The sequence below is a fragment of the Pristiophorus japonicus genome, chromosome 8 (assembly GCF_044704955.1).
Source record: "Pristiophorus japonicus isolate sPriJap1 chromosome 8, sPriJap1.hap1, whole genome shotgun sequence".
Taxonomy (NCBI): domain Eukaryota; kingdom Metazoa; phylum Chordata; class Chondrichthyes; family Pristiophoridae; genus Pristiophorus; species Pristiophorus japonicus.
In genome coordinates, this window is record NC_091984.1 from 179,766,528 (window position 1) to 179,786,621 (window position 20,094).

The window sequence follows — 20,094 nt, forward strand, 5'->3', positions numbered from 1 at the left end:
CAAGGACCTTCACACCCTTCCTAAAGTGTGGTGACCAGAACTGGGTGCAATACTCTAGTTGTGGCCTAACCAGAGTTTTATAAAGGTGCAGCATAACTTCCCTGCTTTTGTACTCAATACCTCTATTTATGAAGCCCTAAATCCCATATGCTTTGCTAATTACTCTCTCAATATGTCTTGCTACCTTCAAAGATCTAGGCACATGAGCTCCAGGTGCCTCTGTCCCTGCACACTCTTTAGAACTGTGCCATTAAGTCTATATTGTCTCTCCCTATCCCTTCTGCCAAAATGCATCACCTCACAATTCTCTATTAAATGCTGTCTGCACATTCTGATAGCCTATCTTTGTGCTGTTGCAGTCGATTGGTATAATCTTCACTGTTTGCCACACCTCCAAGTTTGGTATCATCGTCAAATTTTGAAATTTTACTCTGTATTCCAATATCGAAGTCATTTATATTTCTCAAAAAAAGCAATGGGCCTAGCACTGACCCTTGGGGAACACCACTGTTTACCATCCTCCAGTATGAAAAACAATCATTTACCACGACTCGCTGTTTTCTGTCCTTAAGCCAATTTCTTATCCAAGCTGACACTGACCCTCCTATTCCATGAACCTCAAATTTTGTTAACCAGCCTTTTATGTGGTACTTTGTCAAATGCTTTCTTAAAATCCATAAAGACAACATCCACTGAATTCCCTTCATCAACCTTCTGTTACTTCATCAAAAAATTCAATTAGATTAGTCAAACATGATCTGCCTTTTACAAATACGCGCAGGCTCTCCTTAATTAACTTAAACCTCTACAAGTGCCTGTTAATTTTTCCCCTGATTATTGTTTTTCATTACATAGAATTTTCAGCACAGAAACAGGCCATTGGCCCAACTGGTCTATGCCAATGTTTATGCTCCACACAAGCCTCCTCCCACCCCTCTTCATCGAACCCTATCAGTATATCCTTTTATTCCTTTCTCCCTCATCTACTTATCTAGCTTCGCCTTAAATATGTCTATGCTATTTGCCTCAACTACTCCATGTGGTAGCAAGTTCCACATTCTAACCTCACTCTTGATAAAGAAGTTTCTCCTGAATTCTTTCTTGGATTTATTGAAAATGTATTCATTTATTGAAATGAAGACTCATTGCATGGTCTCCGACTGAAGTATATGCTTGAAAACTATAGAACTCTTTAGTCTCCTCAGTCCTTCCTGCCTCCCAAACTCTTCAGACTTTAAAAAAGAATCAAAATTGGCCTCAAGATTTACGTCATATTCTCTTCTACTCTCTTCAAATTTGGTGATACCTTGCACGAGAGGCAATGTCCCTTCATCTGGGTTTCTCAATTTAAAAAGTATATGATCCACCTGCACCCAATCAGCTTCCAGCTGGATGATTGTAAGATTAGATCTTCTGTGCAAAAATACTTGATTAATTTGGATCCCTCAACAGAAGAAAATTAACCCAACAATTAAAATAAAGTGAAAAGCAACTTTTATTGGCAAAAACCCATGAGATTATATGTGTAAGCCATGATTAAAGGATGTACAAAGATGTAGTCAAATACAGGTAATTATCACTGATCAGAGGACAGGAATCAGGACTATTTCCTTAGAACAGTTTCTCACATTCTCGAGTGATTCCCTTTGGTTTAATGGCAGATTGAATTCAATGCACTGTAAACACTGATTTAGTGAGGCTTCAATTGGACAGAGTGTGACCTGTTAAAATGGCACTAGAATGTTTCTGATCTCTGCTGTTACCATTGTTTAAAAAAAATGAATTGCTCATAAGATGAAAGACAAAATATTACGACACATTATCAGGGAAGACCCGAAAAAGCTCCACAGCAGGAATTAAGACGTTTCATAAAAAGATAAATTATTGGCAAATTAGGCAATGGAGGAACTTGATAAAAATACAGCAGGCTCACAATTGCAAAATGTTCTGTTCATGGACATTAGGTTAGGACATGCCTCAAAGACTAAAACCATTTTTGTGCTATAAAAGTGAATAGGCGGTGTCCTGTCTAACAGTCCTTTGGGTTTTCCATGTAAGAATCAGTCATTAGTATTGTAAGAAAGCACAAAATTTACCAATTCTACAATGTACTAGCATCACCTACACATTAGATGTGTGGTTTACAAAAAGTGGTTGTCATGTTTTTAAAATCACAAAGCTCTGACAGGAAAGTTCAGAATTACGAGATCTTTTTGATAACTGAACCCAGAGGATAAAAAGGTATAGTACTGTAAAAGATTCTATCAAATACATTTACAGAAGGAGACTCTCCTGTGCACCTACACAGGACAGTGTGATTGTAGCCATCACTGAGAAATATTATTGCTTCAGTTACAGTCAAAGGCATTACTGACATCAAGGAAACACTGGTGTACAACAAAGTGAACTTTCTCAAAAGATACCTCTGCATTCCAGCACCATCATCCACATTTCATACAGTTCCTTGGAGACTTGTTCCCAGTTTGACTAGGTTTATTTTGGGGATTGTTCTGGTGTAGTTAGTTTTACCGAGTCTTACAGGGGATTGTTCAATTGCAGTTATAGTATTCAGTGTTTAGTTTATCTTTACTACACAAAATCACCTGCGTGACATTTACTCTTGGGGTTGGTGTCAGTGATGTTGCGAGGTTAGAATGGTCTGCAGTTCTTGAAAAATAATCTAATAAGAGCTGAGCTGGATAGAGATCAATGGTATTTTTTCATTGCGATTTATGTTCTATTGCTGATTATGGATTCCAGTCGTTGGATTTGCCAACTCCTCAACCAGCCTACCACAGAAGGCTATTGGTTTGGAGTTCATCACCCCGGGGGGGGGGGGGGGAGGAGAGAGGGGGGCGGCGGGGTAGAGGAAATATGGCACTCTCACCACCTTAATCCAGAGGTGTTTCTCTTTTCTCAGTCTCTGTAAAGGAAAGGTGATATGTGTAGGAAATAAGTGTTTAGTTCAGTCCAAGATCTGTATTACCCCTAAAAGCTGGAGTTGCCTGTTCCATTGGCATCATGTGCGTAGGTGTAAATTTTTAGAATTGCAGGAATGATTGAACTGGACAAGTGGCTGGTGGGATGGATCTAACAGAAGAGCTTGACAAAGCAGTTGTGACAGTAGGGTTTGTCATTCTGCTCCTTGAAGGTGCCCTTGTTGAGCTGTTTCAGGCAGAAAGCACAGACAAAATGCTCTGGGTGGAACTTCTTCCCCATGGCGGTGATACAGCGGCCTGTGATAGGTTTCTGGCACCCGGAGCAAAGCGAGTTGCGACGCTCGTGGTAATGCATCTCACAGTATGGCTGCCCCTCATGTTCGAAAAAGCTGCCATTTATGAACGGGGTGAAACATTCCTGTTAACAAAACAGCAAAATAAGTCTTTTAAAAGTGGTTTTGTAATAGAATTGCCATTAACACATGCAGACCATACATTCAGTTTGTCAGCATAGTCATGTACACAATGACTATACACTTGGCATATCAATATTGAGAGTCACGCCATGAATAAGTTTGAACTATACTCAATGTGCGTCAGTAGTTAGCTAATAAAAACTATATATTTGGTTATAATCAACATTTCATGAAGAGATTAATAATACTAATGTGAAAATCTCTCCTTAAAGGTTTTCCAATGAGACATCATCGAGCAATGCACTCAGCCCCCTCTATTATCTTGTTCATCACCGATACATCATAAACCATTTCACAACTTTTATTTGAATGAAGTTTTCAGGAAACAAGATATGAAGTATTCTTTTAATAATTTTATTATATTGTTTAAGTTCATAAAGTATGTACAGATGTAAGAGATTGGCTGAATAGAATGAATTTCTATTTACAGTCAAAACTCTCCTCACAAGTATTAAAGTGCGAACTGAAATGAACGAAACAATTTTTTGCACAAGTGCATCTTTGAATTTAGAAAATTCAATGACCACAGAATAAAATCCCAACTAAAACTACTCAAAGATTAGGCACAGCACAGACTCAAAAGAAAACTGGGAACAAAAAATGGTCAATATACCTCCTCAAAAAGAATCCAATTAATTGGATGAGGTGAATGGTCTTCTCTCATTGTACCCGTTAGGTCGGTTTCTGATTAGGAATTCTAGTCCTTGGGACGTTTTACTACATTAAATGTGCTATATAAATGGAAGTTCTTGTAGTAGCTGTTATTTTAAGGACCGTCTGAAAGGAGGAGCGAGGTAGAGATGTAGAGAGGTTTGGGGAGGAAAATCCAGGGCTCAGGGCCAAGACAGCAGAAGGCAAGGCCACCAACAATACAGTGATGAAAATCAAGGATACGCAAGAGGCCAGATTGGAGGAGTGCAGAGATCTCAGTGGGTTGTACGGCTGGAGGAGGTTAGAGACCATGGATGAGAATTTTAAAATGGAGGTGTTGCCAATGTATGTCAGCAGGCACAGGGGTAATGGATGAAAGGTTTTGGTGTGAGTCAGGCTACAAGTAGCAGAGTTTTGGATGAGCGCAAGTGAATGGAGGGTTCAAGGTGGGAGGCCAGCCAGGAGAGCATTGGAATAGCTGAGTCTAGAGGCAACAAAGGCATGGATGGGTGTTTCAGCAGCAGATGAGTGGAGACAGGGGCAGAGGCAGGCATGTTACGGAGGTGGAAGTAGGCAGTCTTGGAAAGCATATGGGGTCGGAAGCTCAGTTCAGGGTCAAATAGTACACCCAAGGTTGCAAACAGCCCGTTTCAACCCGAACCAGTGCCCAGGGAGCAGGATGGAGTCAGTGGCTAACGAACAGATTTTGTGGCGGGGATCAAAGACAATGGCTTCGGTCTTCCCAGTATTTAGTTGGAGGAAATTTCTGCTCATCCAATACTGGATGTCGGACAAGTAGTTCAGAGCGATTACAAAGGAAAACATACATCATTGGCAAGTTGTGAGGTTGTAGCAGTCCTCTGTGGGTAGAACAGACTCAGTATAGATTCCTCCCATCATGAAACAATATTAGCAGTAATCAAGGCGGAAGTCTATGCATCATACTATCACAGTTGGTGGAGGATACAAGTGGGGTTTGGAATGCAGAGGTGGCGGCTGGAATGAGGAAAAAAAGGAAACCTCAGATTTTTTTTTGTGTGGATGGTGTCAGGCACAAGAGAAATGCTAGAGTGTAATGCAGACATTGTAATTCACCAATAAAGCAGACAACACAAGCCAGAGAAACCAAATCAATTCTGTAGCTTCAAGCATTAAAAAATGTAGTAAGGCTTTAGAAAATAGAAATCACAAGGACACTTGTGACTTTGCCCCTACATATCTCTGATACAGATATCTGGGTCCTTTGGTCCCTCTAGTCACAGAAGGTTAAAACAGCAGAGTCAAGCAAGGAGACTAAACTGCTGGCTAAAACATCACAAGTTTTAATAAGACTAATAATGGAAATACACACAGCACGCACACACCAACTGAGACTGGTGTCAGATAAGAGATATTTTAAACAATTTCTTCTTTCTTTTTTTAAATAAGCTCCCAGGGAGGGGGATGGAAGAATTCTTTACTTTGAAAGTACTTCTCTTATCTCCAAGAGTGACATGTACCTTTAATAGCTTTCTTGAGGTGATAAAGGTGAAATAAAAGTTAAAAGTTTTTGGCATGTCACTACCACCACGAGACTGATCAGAGACCCTCATGGTCATCAACAGAACTGCACCACTGTGACCTTCCAAAATGAACAGACCTTCCAACTTAAGCAGAACCTTGGAAGCTATGCAACAATGGAATGTACTTTTAGCAATCGTCGTTTGCAGTGTTCACGCAAATCTATGCTCACTTGCCAAATCCCATTTATGTTAACTGTGGATTTTCAATCAGTTGTACTGACTGTTTTAGGCTGCAGTACCCAGTGTTGTTGAACAGATGAGCAGTGGTTACGATTGGTACTTTAATCACTGAACACTAAATAGCTTGTTAATCTAGCTGCTCATCCTCTCTTCCTGATCAGTGCTTTTGGGTCTTAGACCTCCTTTTGCTTCATTAACTTTCAGGCAAAAAGCAGCAGTCAGAGTGAAGCACTGCTCAACACTTAACTGTACTTTAAAGAACTGACCAAGCATCAACAGTGCTGACATTCTGAGTAGTGCAGCAATAAGCTGTTTAAGCACTGGTCAGCACTAAGCAGCCATGTTCAGCAGTACACACTGGAAATAATCTATAACGATTAGTCAGTTATCGTGATCAGTTGGGGTACTGACCAAAATTATTATAAGCGAATAGTGTTGCAATGTATTTAAATTACTCAACACAGCCAATAAAACTCAGTGCCTTAATAGTATGCCAATGACATAACTGTTGTAAAATGATGTACTTATTTTCTATTTCTATGTACTTATTTAACATGATGCACTGTCTTGTATTTAATTCAAAAATAAAACTGTTAGTAATGTATAGCATCCAAGACATAATAATTGTTTTAATATTCAACAATAGGTTTTGGGCCACACATTCAGGATCTTTTGAGTTTTCTTACCCGGCACACAAAGCACTCTGGGTGCCACAGTGAATTGAGGGCGGAGATGTAGTTTTCCAGAATAGCCCGTGCACAGCCACCGCACTTAGGGGCAAACATGTCAAAGTAATCTTTGCGACAATAGGCCTTCCCATCTTTTTCATGGAATCCTACAAATGAAGAAAAGGAGACATTACAGTAGCAGGATTTGAGATAAGCCCAGCTTCACACTATCCCAACTCACTATAACCAAACAAAAACTTCTGTGCAATTGCCACTGTTCTTGAAGCCACGCAAACTGAACCCACAATGAAAAAAGTGTTATATTTCTGGACTGCCATTAAATAAAACAATTTGTTGTTTTGTTGCTGTTGTTCTGGCAATCATAGGTAATGTTTTTTAAATGTTGCTCCCACTTATAAAATGATGGGAGGCCGAAAGAAATGCGTTTAACTTTTTTTTTGATGCTATAGCATAGATGTAGATTAGGTTAAATGCAATAGAAATAAAGTGACCATAATAAAAATAGAAAACAGAGAGAATGGGGAAAGACAGGAAGATTGTCAAGCAAAAGTTAAAAACATTTTTTTCGATCTCTTTCAGTGATTGAGGTTGATGGCAGTCACAATGGGCCAAATGGCCTCCTTCTATACTATATCATTCTATGATTATTTAACGCCATTGTACAGCCAGAGTCTGCAGAGGCAATAGCATTCATGTGCAGCACTTTCATATCCTTCCTCCAATTCACTCACGGCATTCTCAAGACTTTGACTGCTTACTCATGCACAAAGTCATTACCTGCGTAGTATATCTGAGTCAAAATCCATACACACATGTGCTTGCAGATACTCACTAATTGATAGTGCTCTGGCAGTTTTGTTCAACAATTCTGACAACTTATCATTGGAACACCATCAACCTCAACATGGAATAGAAAGGTAGCCATTCTACAGAAGATGATTATATAAAATATCACACAAGCTTTCGGCTGGGGTTGAAATACTTGGCCGCATTGGACAAGTGGCTATATTAGGCAGGTGGCCACAAATACAAGTTCAAAGGTATAGGATTAATACCCATTTCCTGACATACAAGTAGCATATCATTCAAATGTTTTTATTCATGGCATACAAGTTTGAAATGTTAAAAATGACTGGCCCAGAAATTTCTCCAGATCTGCTGGCAGTATAATGGTTAAATGTGATTAGTAGTCCTGTCTTTGTAGCTCTTTCCAATATGGTGAAGGCATGGCACGCTGCCTGGCCTGGCCAGCAGAGGGCACAGTCAGCACTGAAAAGATGTAAGCTTAAAAGTGATTCTGGGATGCATGGTGTGCTAGCATTTACATTGTGCAATGCTAAAACACATAATTTGGAATGGACAAACTGCACGAGACAGAAAACATTGGAGACAGCATTATACCATCTGGTCCAAAGAAGGCTCCACACTGGGCACAGAAGAAGTGTTCAGGATGCCAAGTTCTATCCAATGCTGTCACCACTTTCTGTAAAATAGAAAACAAAGAGAACTCATCAGTAGAGCAAATTGCAGCTGCATACACCACAGCAACAGAGTTGCCCAAGGACAACGACATTGCATTTATCTGCTGAACACAGTTGGCCCAGATATTGCTCCAATGCATTGCCCTCATTCCTCACAAGAAAAAAACCATGGCTCCATTAAACTGTCTCCCTCCCAATAGCTAGGCCTAGCACTGCTCCATGCTATGATCTTGATGTAAATTCATTTCTAAAAATAAAACAATGAAACTTGAGTATTCCTTTCCGAGAGGAATGCTATTCCCAGGGAGTACAGGACTGGCCATTATACTGTTCACTTGGAGTTTTGTTCACATTTGTTACTGGCAGATAAAGTGCCCAGAAATGAATCCTGACTATTCAGCCCTTCACAAGATTAAGCATTTCATTTTTAAAATGTTGGATATACTCACATCCAGAATGGGTCCATTGCAGTAGTAACAGCGGGGGGAGAATAGATTGTGGTAGTCTTTCTCACAGTATGGTTGGCCATCTCGCTCAAAGAAATTCCGAGAGCCGATCTCCTCTTGGCAATGGGTACAAACAAAGTGCTCTGGGTGCCAGGTACGACCCATGGCAGTGACAACCTGACAAGAAAATTAACACATTTTAAAGTGCTTTACAAATGTGGAAAGCAACAAACAATCCCATCTGGTTTAGCTAGTTATCTCTTTACAATTATATAACAAGCAGGTTTGTTAATCAACGTTATATTACTCTCAAAATGCTTATACGGCCTGTACTCATCCAGCCAACTAGATGGCATGCCCCAAGGAGGCAGGGTGCTGCAGTTATGGGTGGGGTAAAATTAAATGTTTTAAAAATACAATATAACCTCTTCTGAGGAAAGGAATACACTTCAAAATGTCAATAACTTGTCTTTTCTCTTTACAGATGCTGATTGACAGTGAGTATTTCCAGAATTTTCTAATTTTATTAAACAGATTATCTACCTCATGACTGCAGTTGTCCTCAGACAGCAGTACTGATATATTACATAGACTGTCATTGGTACTCATTAAACAAGACAGCACAGTGTGGCAGCTGTGGCTCAGTGGGTAGCACACTCGCCTCTTGAGTCAGAAGGCTGTGGGTTCAGGACTGGAGCACATAAATCTAGACTGACAATAGAGTGCTGTGCTGAGGGAGTGCTGCACTGTCGGAGGTGCCGTCTTTCGGATGAGATGTTAAACCGAGGCCCCGTCTGCTCTCATAGGTGGACGTAAAAGATCCCATAGCACTATTTCGAAGAAGAGCAGGGGTGTTATCCCCGGTGTCCTGGCCAATATTTATTCCTCAATCAACATAACAAAAACAGATTATCTGGTCAGTATCACATTGCTGCATTTGGGATCCTGCCATGTTTCCCACATTATGACAGTGACTACACTTCAAAAAGTACTTAATTGGCTGTAAAACGCTTTGAGTCGTCCGGTGGTTGTGAAAGGCGCTATATAAATGCATGTCTTTCTTTCAACAGTCTTTCATTCCCCTGCCTCAGTAAAAAAAATGCTTCACTTATACTTTGAGCAGTATACTACTAATTGCAGTGAAAATGGACTCATCAAATTGCAAGCCATCAGAACCCTCACCACAGATTATTTCGATTGACTTCTCCAGACAGAAAGACTTCAGGGATGTTTCAAATCCCGAGATAGTTCTCCTCACCTGTCCAGCAATGGGCTTCTTGCATGCAGCACATACTCCTTTTGCTACAGTCGCAACCCCCAGCTTATTCAGCCCGACATGCAATTCATCCAGCATGTTATCCAGTTGGCTTCCAGCTTTTTGAGGACCTGCTACAGTGGAAGAGCCACCATGCTTTCCTTTAGACCCTGATTGGGTCATCATCTATGAACAGAAGAAAAAAAAGAAAGCAAAAAGTTTGTTATACTAAATATTCAGCAGGTTGTTGCAGTGCTACAATGTTAACAGTTGAATACTAACCCGATTTCTGAGGTGTGCTAATTCACTCAGAAGATCTTAATCGGAAGTTTTAATGGTTTATTGTCATCTTTAGATATGGTAGTTATCATTCTCCAAAAGAAGCTTTACTTCACAAACCATGGCTAATGCAACCTTCTCTTTGATAAGATTTTTCAGTTAGAACTTGCATAACTTTCTTTTACTATGTAAAGGCATCATTTTTTAGTTTTTTTGGCCCGAACAGACATCGCATTGCAGGACCTATATCCCTCGTGACATGCAAGGTGAATAATATACTTGCAATAATCAAATATCTTTAAAAAAATTATTAGACGCTATATTTTACTTAGCAAAAAATTAAAAGGTTTATTTGTGTGGTTAATATGCACACAAACAAATGATGTCTCTTATTGTGAGATTTACACTCTTACTCTGCACAGGTCACATAATTATACACAAGGGATATTTAGCCTTGTTAAATGTTTTTTTAGATCCATAAAGCACTCAGCCAGATGCTGAATACAGGTCTGCTGGACTATACTGTTTAATCAATAAAGGCCGTCCATCATTTGCCGTCTGCTATTAAAGCCTCCCTTGGTTAGCATGAATCAATCAAGGCTGAAATTTGTTGATTCGGTCCATTTGAATTTTCTTCAGCACCTTGCAGCTGTAATTGCTCAGCGATGGGCCTGTACCATTTTGTGCACCAGATTGGCGGGGGGAGGGGGTCGCGTGGTCGAGAAGAAAGGACATTTTGCTAGGTGTCTTGTATTATATGCTCGTGTTACATGAAACACAGTCTACAAGATGGATACAATTTTGAAGATATTAAAATATGCTCCAGATAGCTAATTTTGTTCATTCTTAGAAATCAGTTAAAATCATTAAAAATCAGATATGAAAAGTTACAGATTAAAAGTTCAGAACGTAGAAAGTCCGAGATCTGTTGGAATATGAGAGCAGACCTTTCTGTTGCTGCACCTGGGGCGAGTTGACCACCTGAGCATAGTGAATACAGCAACAACAGATGGCATGGAGCACGCAACAGTAAGGCTGACCGCCCAATTTTACATCCATTTAAATAAATAGGTGGCAATTTGGGGTGTGTGCTCCTCTCTCCCACCCAATTTTCCTGTACCCAGGGAATCGAATAGCCTGAGACAGGAAGCGGAAAATGTGCCCCACTATGTCTTGAATGCTGGTGAGAGAGTGAGCAATTAATACAACTGGAAGAGAAAACAAAAGAGCATGTTTTCCTCTTGACTGCCTTGAACAACAACTTTTTAAGATGTTTCCTCAGTAATATTAGGGAGCCTCTGCAGTATTTTTTTGTCTTTTCTTCAAATTGTTGATAGAGCTCACTGGCTGTAAAACTGCATTTCAGCAGCAGATGTCAGAGTGCTGTAAACCCAACCAAAGTACAATCTGGCAAAAAAAAATTGTACGAAAAACTGCAACAGATTTTAGGAGCTGTATTAAAAGTCTCTCAAAGGGACAAGTGATCATTATTTACCTTACCCATACTTTATGGATGTGGGGCATAATGATTGAATGAAGAATCGTACATTTTACCATTGTTTAAGCAGTAGGGAGATATCACAGCCCTGTACCACTCACCAAGCTAGACAACATAATTTGTGGTTAATAAAATATTATGTTACTAAAAAAAGAGTCATTGGCACACTGTTATTTTGCTGTAGTGGCACTCATGGTGGCTCTCGGTAGACTGCCTGCTTTATGTAGCTCAATTTATTATATGCTTATTCAATCACACTGAGATTTAGTGCTGTTCTGGCTTTCCAGCAAAGGAATGCTATTATGAGGCAAGGTTATCCCAGCTTCCACAGAGCAAGTAAAATAGCTCTAATAAAACAGGAATATCATAGAAATCATAGAAACTTACAGCACAGAAGGAGGCCGTTCGGCCCATCTATATGTTTATTTGTTTCCTTCTCTTGCTGTGAGGCTTCACTTAGCATGTCCAAAGTGAACCTCTGATTTCAGATAAGCCATTTTGGGGGAATTCACAGACATAGACTCTCATATCACTCTGCTGTACAGTGTAGCAACAGTCTGATGAGTTACCCACAAGAAATATATTGGTTGGGATTGTGGCTCTCGATAAAAATCTAGTAACATTCTTTTGCTGGACATCCAGCATGTTTTTTTCTGAATATTCAACAAAGCAAGCAACACTGAACTCTAATGGGATGACTCAGCTTTCTGTAGAACTACCACATTCCAATAACATTATATATGTTTAGTTAATTGTTTTCTAAAATAATGCAACCATCATGTAATGCAAGCATTCAAGTAATCCAACTATAACCAAACCAAAGAAAGATCTCTAATGAGGAGACTCCATGGCAAAATCATTAAGAGTTTAATTACCAGTCATTCAGTTGACATCCAGATACCTAGTCCAGCATGTCTCCTAACATCAACAAATGGTGTCAAATCAAACTGCCATACTAATACATCATACACCTTTGCAAGTGTTGACACTAGCAACCTGCAGTTGTATCATTGAAAGGAACAGTCTTACAGAACAAGACAATGCAATAAGCTTTGTGGATATCAGCTTGTATTCACTGTCTCTATTTGAAACATCAAGTTCACTCATATACACACATTTGCGTTTGGCTTTTGTTGCTGTCCACACAATGAGGGAGGGGCTGGGCGCGGCAGTGGGGGAAGGGCAAATGGATCTACCAGTCCCAGAAGATCTCCTTTATGGAATGGGAAACACAGCATGTTGGTAGCACGGCTTGGACTGACTGGCTAGAAATGCATCAACAGGAGACAGAAATTTAACAGAACAGAATGGAAGAAGTTTAAAATAACAATGAAAAGAGGTAGAGTGAAAATCAAACATGCAAAACACATTAAAGGGGCCAGCAGTACATCCACCACACAAGGACATTTTATAGTATGGCCCAGTCAAGCTCCAGATTGGATGGCTGTCACTGAAGAGTGAGAATCAGTTTATTAACAAAGCCTACCAGCTTACTCAATAAAGGTCATTAGTGCTGGAAAATATTATACATTGCTTCAGTGACAGCACTTAGCATTTCCTCATGCAGGTATGGTACGAGCCCACTTAAAGTGGCAGGGTTTTGCCCCATCACCTTTAAAAGTTGCATTCTCATTGTTCTTCAACCTGCAACTAAAGAGGCTGCCCAAGATCCCCCACCGCCCAATTTTCAGCACATTACATTTGAATGACATGTCCTTTGATTGATCGTCACTTCAATGCCAGCTGTGGAATAGTCCATGTCTAACACTGCCAGCTGCATGGTGATGGGCAGCCTGGAAGAAGAGAAATGGGTTCTCACAGAACTGAGCAATCTCGGCCTCTGTGAACTGAGGTTAGAACCTGAATTTGGAGACTATTCCATGCTATTGATAGCGTCCGTTCAGTACTTGCCCGAAACGCACAGAACTCCGTTCACATAGAACTAAATACTAAGCAGCCTACAGCAAGCAGCGACTTTAATCCTTACCATGGCTGGATTCAAAAACCTACCCATACAATACTTCGGTCAAAATAGAGTCACATCATTGTTAAAGCAGTCTTCAAAAATCTGTTTTCTGTTTTGTCCCAACCACTTCTTTTGACTTCAATACCCTTAATTTTCTATAAAGTCCAAGTCTGTCCAAGATTTGAATATAGTTCCCATATTGAAAAGGCTCTTGTAGCACCTCATGCATACCCTTGGATAGCATACAAGAAAAGGCTCATCGTCTGACAGGTGATCTCTCTCTTGCTTTCATCCAACCTCTCCCTGTCAGCTTTTCTCACCTTTCTCTACTTTATCAATAATATTATAATCTCTTTTGTCCCTTTGAAGTTTCAAATTCACTGCCCTTGCATAGTGCTTTTTCTTCCCTGCCTCCTCACTTGTTGCAATCAGGACTCACTGCATAGTCTGCTAATTTTTCCCAGAACCTCAAACTATGGACATCCTTACATTTCTAATTATTCTGCTTCCACTATAATCTTCAGGATATTAAACTCGTTTGGTACAATTTATTTGATGTTTCCAGATTTACCTCATTTTCATTTTCAATATTTTTGAGAATTACTGCTGTTCAGCACAAAAGGCCATGGCTTCTCAACAAAGAAATAAAACTCTCTCACCTCGATTTTGGGTTGGATTTCAAATCAACCGAAAATACAAAGCAATATATTGTTTTCTTAATTTCCTTCAATGATTCAGAGATAAATTACAGGTACAGGATACAACTTGAAATTCCATCTTTATGCATTTTTGCAGTTCACTCTGTCAATCTTTCAGAATGAAGTACGCAATGTAGGAAGAACGAGGGGAGGCAATATAAATTAAAGGGTACAATTCTAAAGGCATGCATGAACAGAAAGACCTGGGGGTATATGTGCACAAATCATTGAAGGTGGCAGGGCAGGTAGAGAAAGTGGTTAAAAAAGCAACCAGGATCCAGGGCTTCATAAACAGAGGTATGGAATACAAAAGCAATTAAGTTATGAAGAATCTTTATAAATCTCTGGTTCAGCCTCAACTGTCCAACTCTGGGCACCGCACTTTAGGGAGGATGTGAAGGCCTTACAGAGGGTGCAGAAAAGATTGACAAGAATGGTTCCAGGGATGAGGAACTTCAGTTATGTGGATAGACTGGAGAAGCTGGGTTTTTCTCCTTAAAGCAGAGAAGATTGAGAGGAGATTTGATAGAGGTATTTAAAATCATGAGGGGTCTAGACAGAGTAGAGAGAAACTGTTCCCATTGGGGGAAGGGTGGAGAACCAGAGGACACAGATTTAAGGTGATTGGCAGAAGAACCAAAGGTGACATGAGGAAAAACTTTTTTTTTAACGCAGCTGGAAAAAAAAAATTTTAAACGCAGTTCAGATCTGAAATCCACTGCCTGAAAGGGTGGTGGAGGCAGAGTAAGTTGTGGCTTTCAAAAGGGAATGGATAAGTACCTGAAGGAAAAAAAAATTGCAAAGCTACGGGGAAAGGGCGAGGGAGAGGGACTAGCTGAAGTGCTCTTGTAGAGAGCCAGCATGGGCTCAATGGGCCAAATAGCCTCCTTTTGTGCTGTTCTATGATTCTATGTGTGGTGTTCCCAGAACTGTTCCTAGTCACTATGCAGGAACTCATCTTCTTGGACAGCTGTTTGGTTATGCAGGAAGCTATCTGGTTATTCAGACAGCTGTTAGCAACATACATCTTCTACAGTTTCATCCAAGACAACATCTGCATTGTATCTTTGTAAAGGTAAAGTCGCAATGACATTGTGTAGCAATAATTACGCCTTAGCAACAAAACTAATTCTAAAACCTGAAACACTTTACAGGGACTGGACAGCAGATCTGCCTTCCAGATTCAATTTATTTTTAATACTTGGGCAGGAAGGATTATGGTCTTCAGATAACAGGGCAGCATGAATGCAGAAGATTTAAGATCTCAAATGATCGCTAGACAATTATACTGATCTACTTCAACCGTCCCTGCTCCACACCTAACATTTAATATAGATCAGCATTGTGCATTGAACAGCCAGTAGCTGACTCTAGATTTACAACTGAAGCAGCGTGCATAGAATAGAACATGCCGAGATGAAAAGAATGCCCTGCCTTCTCAAAAGATGGAGGCGAAGTGAGTGACAAAGATTCAAACATTGTATTCACCTATAAAGAGAAAATGAAAATTGCAATCAACTGGGAACTGGCAAGTGTACAAATAGATGTGTAATCTCATGAGAACACAACTTCACTGCCCATTCATTTTCTTAACTCCACTGTATTACATGTCCCTGTTGGCATTATGTCAAATAACTTTACAAAACAAGTAGCTTGATAATGTGCTGATTATAAGTCGAACCTGAACAAAATAATACATTTATAGTATAGCATTTTGTATATTTAACAATAGAATTTCACATAAGTGATTGCTCCATATACTGAACTATGAATTCCAGATGCACATTTTTTTTTCAGACACTAAACTAATCAGAAAATTTACTTCACTGCCTCCTAAACTGGATAACTTGCACCCGATGCGACTATATCACCTTTCCCATTTACTGTGACCCTCAGTTAAACATCACGATAGAGTCAATATGTAGTACCTTTAGTATTAGTACCTAGTTTAATATTAACTGCAAATTTGACCAATTTGCAGATGGGCTTATGAATCCAAGTAATTGATTCAAATTAGAAAATCAGCTAACTTAGCATTAGGCAGGGATCAAATCTGGGCCTTCCAAGTCTGTACAGCCTAGTAGCACACTGTAAAGTGCATTTACTGACTAGGCGATCGGGGAGTCCAACTCAAGCAATTTCAAATTAGTTAATAGTTCGCCCTTCCTCCTCCAAAATATTTACACTTAGTAGCCCACATTGGCAACTTTTTGACTGTTCTCAGCCAGGCCACTCTGGTAGAATTAACAGAGCAGTGACATTTCCGACAAGATGCAACACTCCAAACTCCATTATCCTTACCACTGCAACCATCATAAACTTCAGTGATCTGGATAATAGTGACAAGTCAGCATCAAAATGGATTAAGACTGTAAGGGCTAGAAATTGGTCTTTTGGTGATAGCGGTATCTTTTCAACATTTTTCGCCAAAAACACCGCTTCTCCGCTAATTTTTAAAGACAAAATAATGCGCCCAGCGGTAAAAATCGGTGTTGCATGGGAATTCGCGGCGGAAACCATGGTCCTCACCAACTTTAGTCCAAGGCTGATTACTGCTAAAAGACAGGCCCTGGGAGGGAGGAAAACACAAAAAAAAAAATAGCAAAAAAAAAAAATCACGAAACATTTACAAGACCCTTAAGTAATCACTGGAAAAAAAAAAGGTAAAAATAAAAACTTTAACTTACCTTTTTTGCAGGTCTTCATACGTACCAACGTTTTTGGGGCTGCAACGCAGGCTTTTCTTCGGCTTTTTTTTCCACCCAGAATACGGGTGCGCCGAACGGTTAAGTTAAAGCGATAGTGCTTTTTTTCCGTCTTGCATGTCGGCAGTCCGCTTTCCAGTGGTATTTCAAAACCGCCAGCTCAAGACTTTGGCCAATTTAATGGATCACCTTTTCCCGCCAAAAACAGCAAATATCGCCAAAAAAATGGGCGCAAGGCTGGCCGATTTCTAGCCCTGGGTTTCAATATCTGGATGCTGGTTACATTTATAGGATGACGACTGTACTACTATCCTTCTGCAATAATTCTATACATCAGGACACTTTTTTAACTATTTTCATATCAAAAATTCAGATTGTGTACTGCCAATTTGAGCAATGTACACTAGAAAGGGAATGAAGCTGAAAAAGTTTCAAAAATTCTTAATAAATTAAATAGATTTTTTATAAAGTAGCTATAATCATGAAAGATAGAATATTCCATGCCTGTGGTTGTAACAGTAGCGTGTCTTCATCACTGCTATCGCCATCGGTCTGACAGGCTATTGACACCATGACTCTGGGGGGTGCAGAAGGTGAAGGCGGAGGCGGAACTTGGACAGCAGTGGACTGTACTATAGGCAGAGAGAAGGAACGTGGATGCTGCTCTGGTGGCAAAGTGTACTGTAATGGGCTTAATGGTGTAGGTGGTGGTGTTGGAAGGAGAGATGGTTTCTGATAGTCATCAGATGAACTATCCCACTGAGGTGCAGATGGAGATCCTGGGAAGATGGAGGATAATGGGGAAGAAGCAGGTGGCAGGGAAGGTAGAGGGAGAGGAGGTGGAGAAGGTACAGGGGGAGGAAGTGGGGAAGGTACATGGGGAGGAAGTGGGGAAGGTACATGGGGAGGAAGTGGGGAAGGTACATGGGGAGGAAGTGGGGAAGGTACAGGGGAAGGAGGTGGGGAAGGCAGTGGTTTAGGAGGTTGGGATGGCAGACAGGGAGGAGGCGAGGGTGAAGCTTTCAGAAGTTCAATTTTCTTTTGATCTTGGCATGGTTTGATTGGGGGAGAGGGTGAAACAGGATGGGGTGATGGAGTGGAACCCTTCGAAGAAGAAGGGGGTTCTGGAGTGATTATTATCTGGAGAGAAACACACAGCAGCTTTAGTACTAAAGATCTAATGTATATTAAGGGATATTTTTATTCATACAGCGCAATTTGTACCATGCTTCAAGCTGCTATTTGCAGACAGGGTTTATGGAGAACAGCAAGCTTCACAACATTCAAAGAATATTCAATGTACAACTGGAGAAACCTCAACAATTATCACTTTGATCTGTTAGTGATTTTCTTAAGGTAAGCAGATCTTAAAGAACCTTTAGCTGTGCCATTTGCAAACATACATTAGTCTTGGCCTTACAGCCAATGTCAAACCTTGGTAGGTCACGGGTTGGCAGAATAGAACTTAATTTTAAATCATCACTATTGAAAACAAGCAACATCACTTATAATAACCATGATCAAACTGTTTCATACCACTTATAACCACCTGATGAGCATCACCTGCAAACAACTGGGCTCACAGGGACACTAACATTACCAGACTAACAACAGAATTGAGTGAAACAAGCAGACCAGGTAGTGATGTAAATATTGATGGACAACATTAAAATCAAACCCACAAATCTCCCACAGAGAACATTACAAATCCAGAAAAGCACGATCTGCAATTTCCGGTGCACACATCGGAAAAAATAAGTAAGTGAAACTGGGCTTGGGAAAAACTATTCGAAGGAGTTGCTTCAGGCAGCAGCAAGCATCTGGAATTACAGCAACCTCATTTATTCGATCTGAGCCTCAGCTGCTTCATACATCTACCTATGGATGGGCACCGCCACCCCATCCAATTGTGGCTACAATACACAACACAACCGATATCTGATTAACCAGAAAACTCTACTTTTAATCTGGCTGTAGCAACCAAATGCACAGTAGATTAATGAGCTTGTTGCTCATTTCCAGTGTGCCCATTCCAGATCAAACTGGGGCAGGAAAGACTCAACCCGGAAGTCAGAAATACAGCAAATTGTTAAGCAGACCATGCACAAGGCATTAAGATCAATTTTCTTTATGCATCAAATTTTACTTCATGCATTTCTTGGTCACAAATTTTCATGCTTTCTTCTAGCTACCTTCTCAACCACATGAGCTCCATCCTCACGTTTCCTGATAGGTTTTGAGGTGATGACCAACCCCTCTGTGAGCCAGTCATCCACTCTTTTATTCTTGGGCTCCTTCTTCTCGATCCCCAGCTTGCCATGCAGCTCCGCAATAACCCTATCCTGAGACATGTTTTTATTAAATATGACAGGCCCAAACTTGCGGCGTGGTAAGTCCTCACGGTACATCGGGTGTACATTTGAAGAAAGCTTTGTCCTCTTAATAAGAGATTTCATCTGCACCACAGGGAACATTGTATAGTGAAACCACAATCCTGAAAGCAAGCATGAAGCACTTACACAGATACACCCCTCACAGTGTTTATACGCAACACACTGGTTTACATGCAGCCTTTACATGAACACGCTTGTCATGTGCCGGACTTACCTTAACACAATGGACGCTTCAAACCCCTCCTGGTAAGTTAGAAAAATGCACACACACATTAGGCAGCAGTTAAGGCACAACACATGTAAGGGGTTCCGGCAGAGAGGTTTAAATAAATATCCTCAATCTCTGTGTGCCACTCCCCTGTTCAGCTGACTTGATAACCATTTTAAACAAACCCTGCTGAAGACCAGGCATGCACAGAATAATAGCATAGAAACCAGCTCGGAGATTAATTTTAAGAAATGAACCAATGGCATCTCAAGTCCCACAATAAAGTGGTCTTTGATGTCACTGGATCTCCTGAGGTCCAGTCCTTAGGAGATCCAGGGTTACTATTTGCTTGTCTCCCATGGCAGTCCTTCAAGTATAAAGTGGCTAATTACTGGGCGATCAAGGAGGCGCAAACAATTTTCAATGCATTTGAGATTTGCTCCATTGTCTGTACCCGATATACAGGTGACACACAGAGTTCTGTTCCAGCGTTGGACACTATATGTTGGGCATGCATACAATTAGACCTGTTTCAATGTCTATACTCTTAATATTTAGAAATTTCTGCAATCACAGTTCACCTCATTAATACATCCACAAAAAATCCAACACAGGTAATGTCATTAAAAAAAGGTCAGTACTGGCTGCGACTTGGACATTGTTAAGTG

At 40.3% G+C, this 20,094-nt stretch overlaps 1 protein-coding gene across 8 annotated transcripts in view; it reads right to left on the minus strand.

The window, feature by feature from the left end:
• Positions 1 to 1,477: 1,477 nt before the first annotated feature.
• LOC139268845 (paxillin-like) overlaps positions 1,478 to 20,094 on the minus strand; it is a 138,817-nt gene continuing 120,200 nt past the window's right edge. For 4 of the 8 annotated variants that reach the window (XM_070887604.1, XM_070887601.1, XM_070887605.1 and 1 more), the window contains 9 exons: positions 19,018 to 19,281; positions 17,330 to 17,965; positions 15,555 to 15,608; positions 12,572 to 12,721; positions 9,683 to 9,865; positions 8,428 to 8,601; positions 7,899 to 7,980; positions 6,495 to 6,643; positions 1,478 to 3,357 (listed from right to left, as the gene is read on the minus strand). In XM_070887604.1, coding sequence (XP_070743705.1) covers positions 3,091 to 3,357; positions 6,495 to 6,643; positions 7,899 to 7,980; positions 8,428 to 8,601; positions 9,683 to 9,865; positions 12,572 to 12,721; positions 15,555 to 15,608; positions 17,330 to 17,965; positions 19,018 to 19,281 — 1,959 coding nt within the window. In that variant the 3' untranslated portion in view covers positions 1,478 to 3,090. The remainder of the gene's footprint in view (positions 3,358 to 6,494; positions 6,644 to 7,898; positions 7,981 to 8,427; positions 8,602 to 9,682; positions 9,866 to 12,571; positions 12,722 to 15,554; positions 15,609 to 17,329; positions 17,966 to 19,017; positions 19,282 to 20,094) is intronic. The other 4 variants (XM_070887606.1, XM_070887607.1, XM_070887608.1 and 1 more) reach the window with 4 other exon arrangements.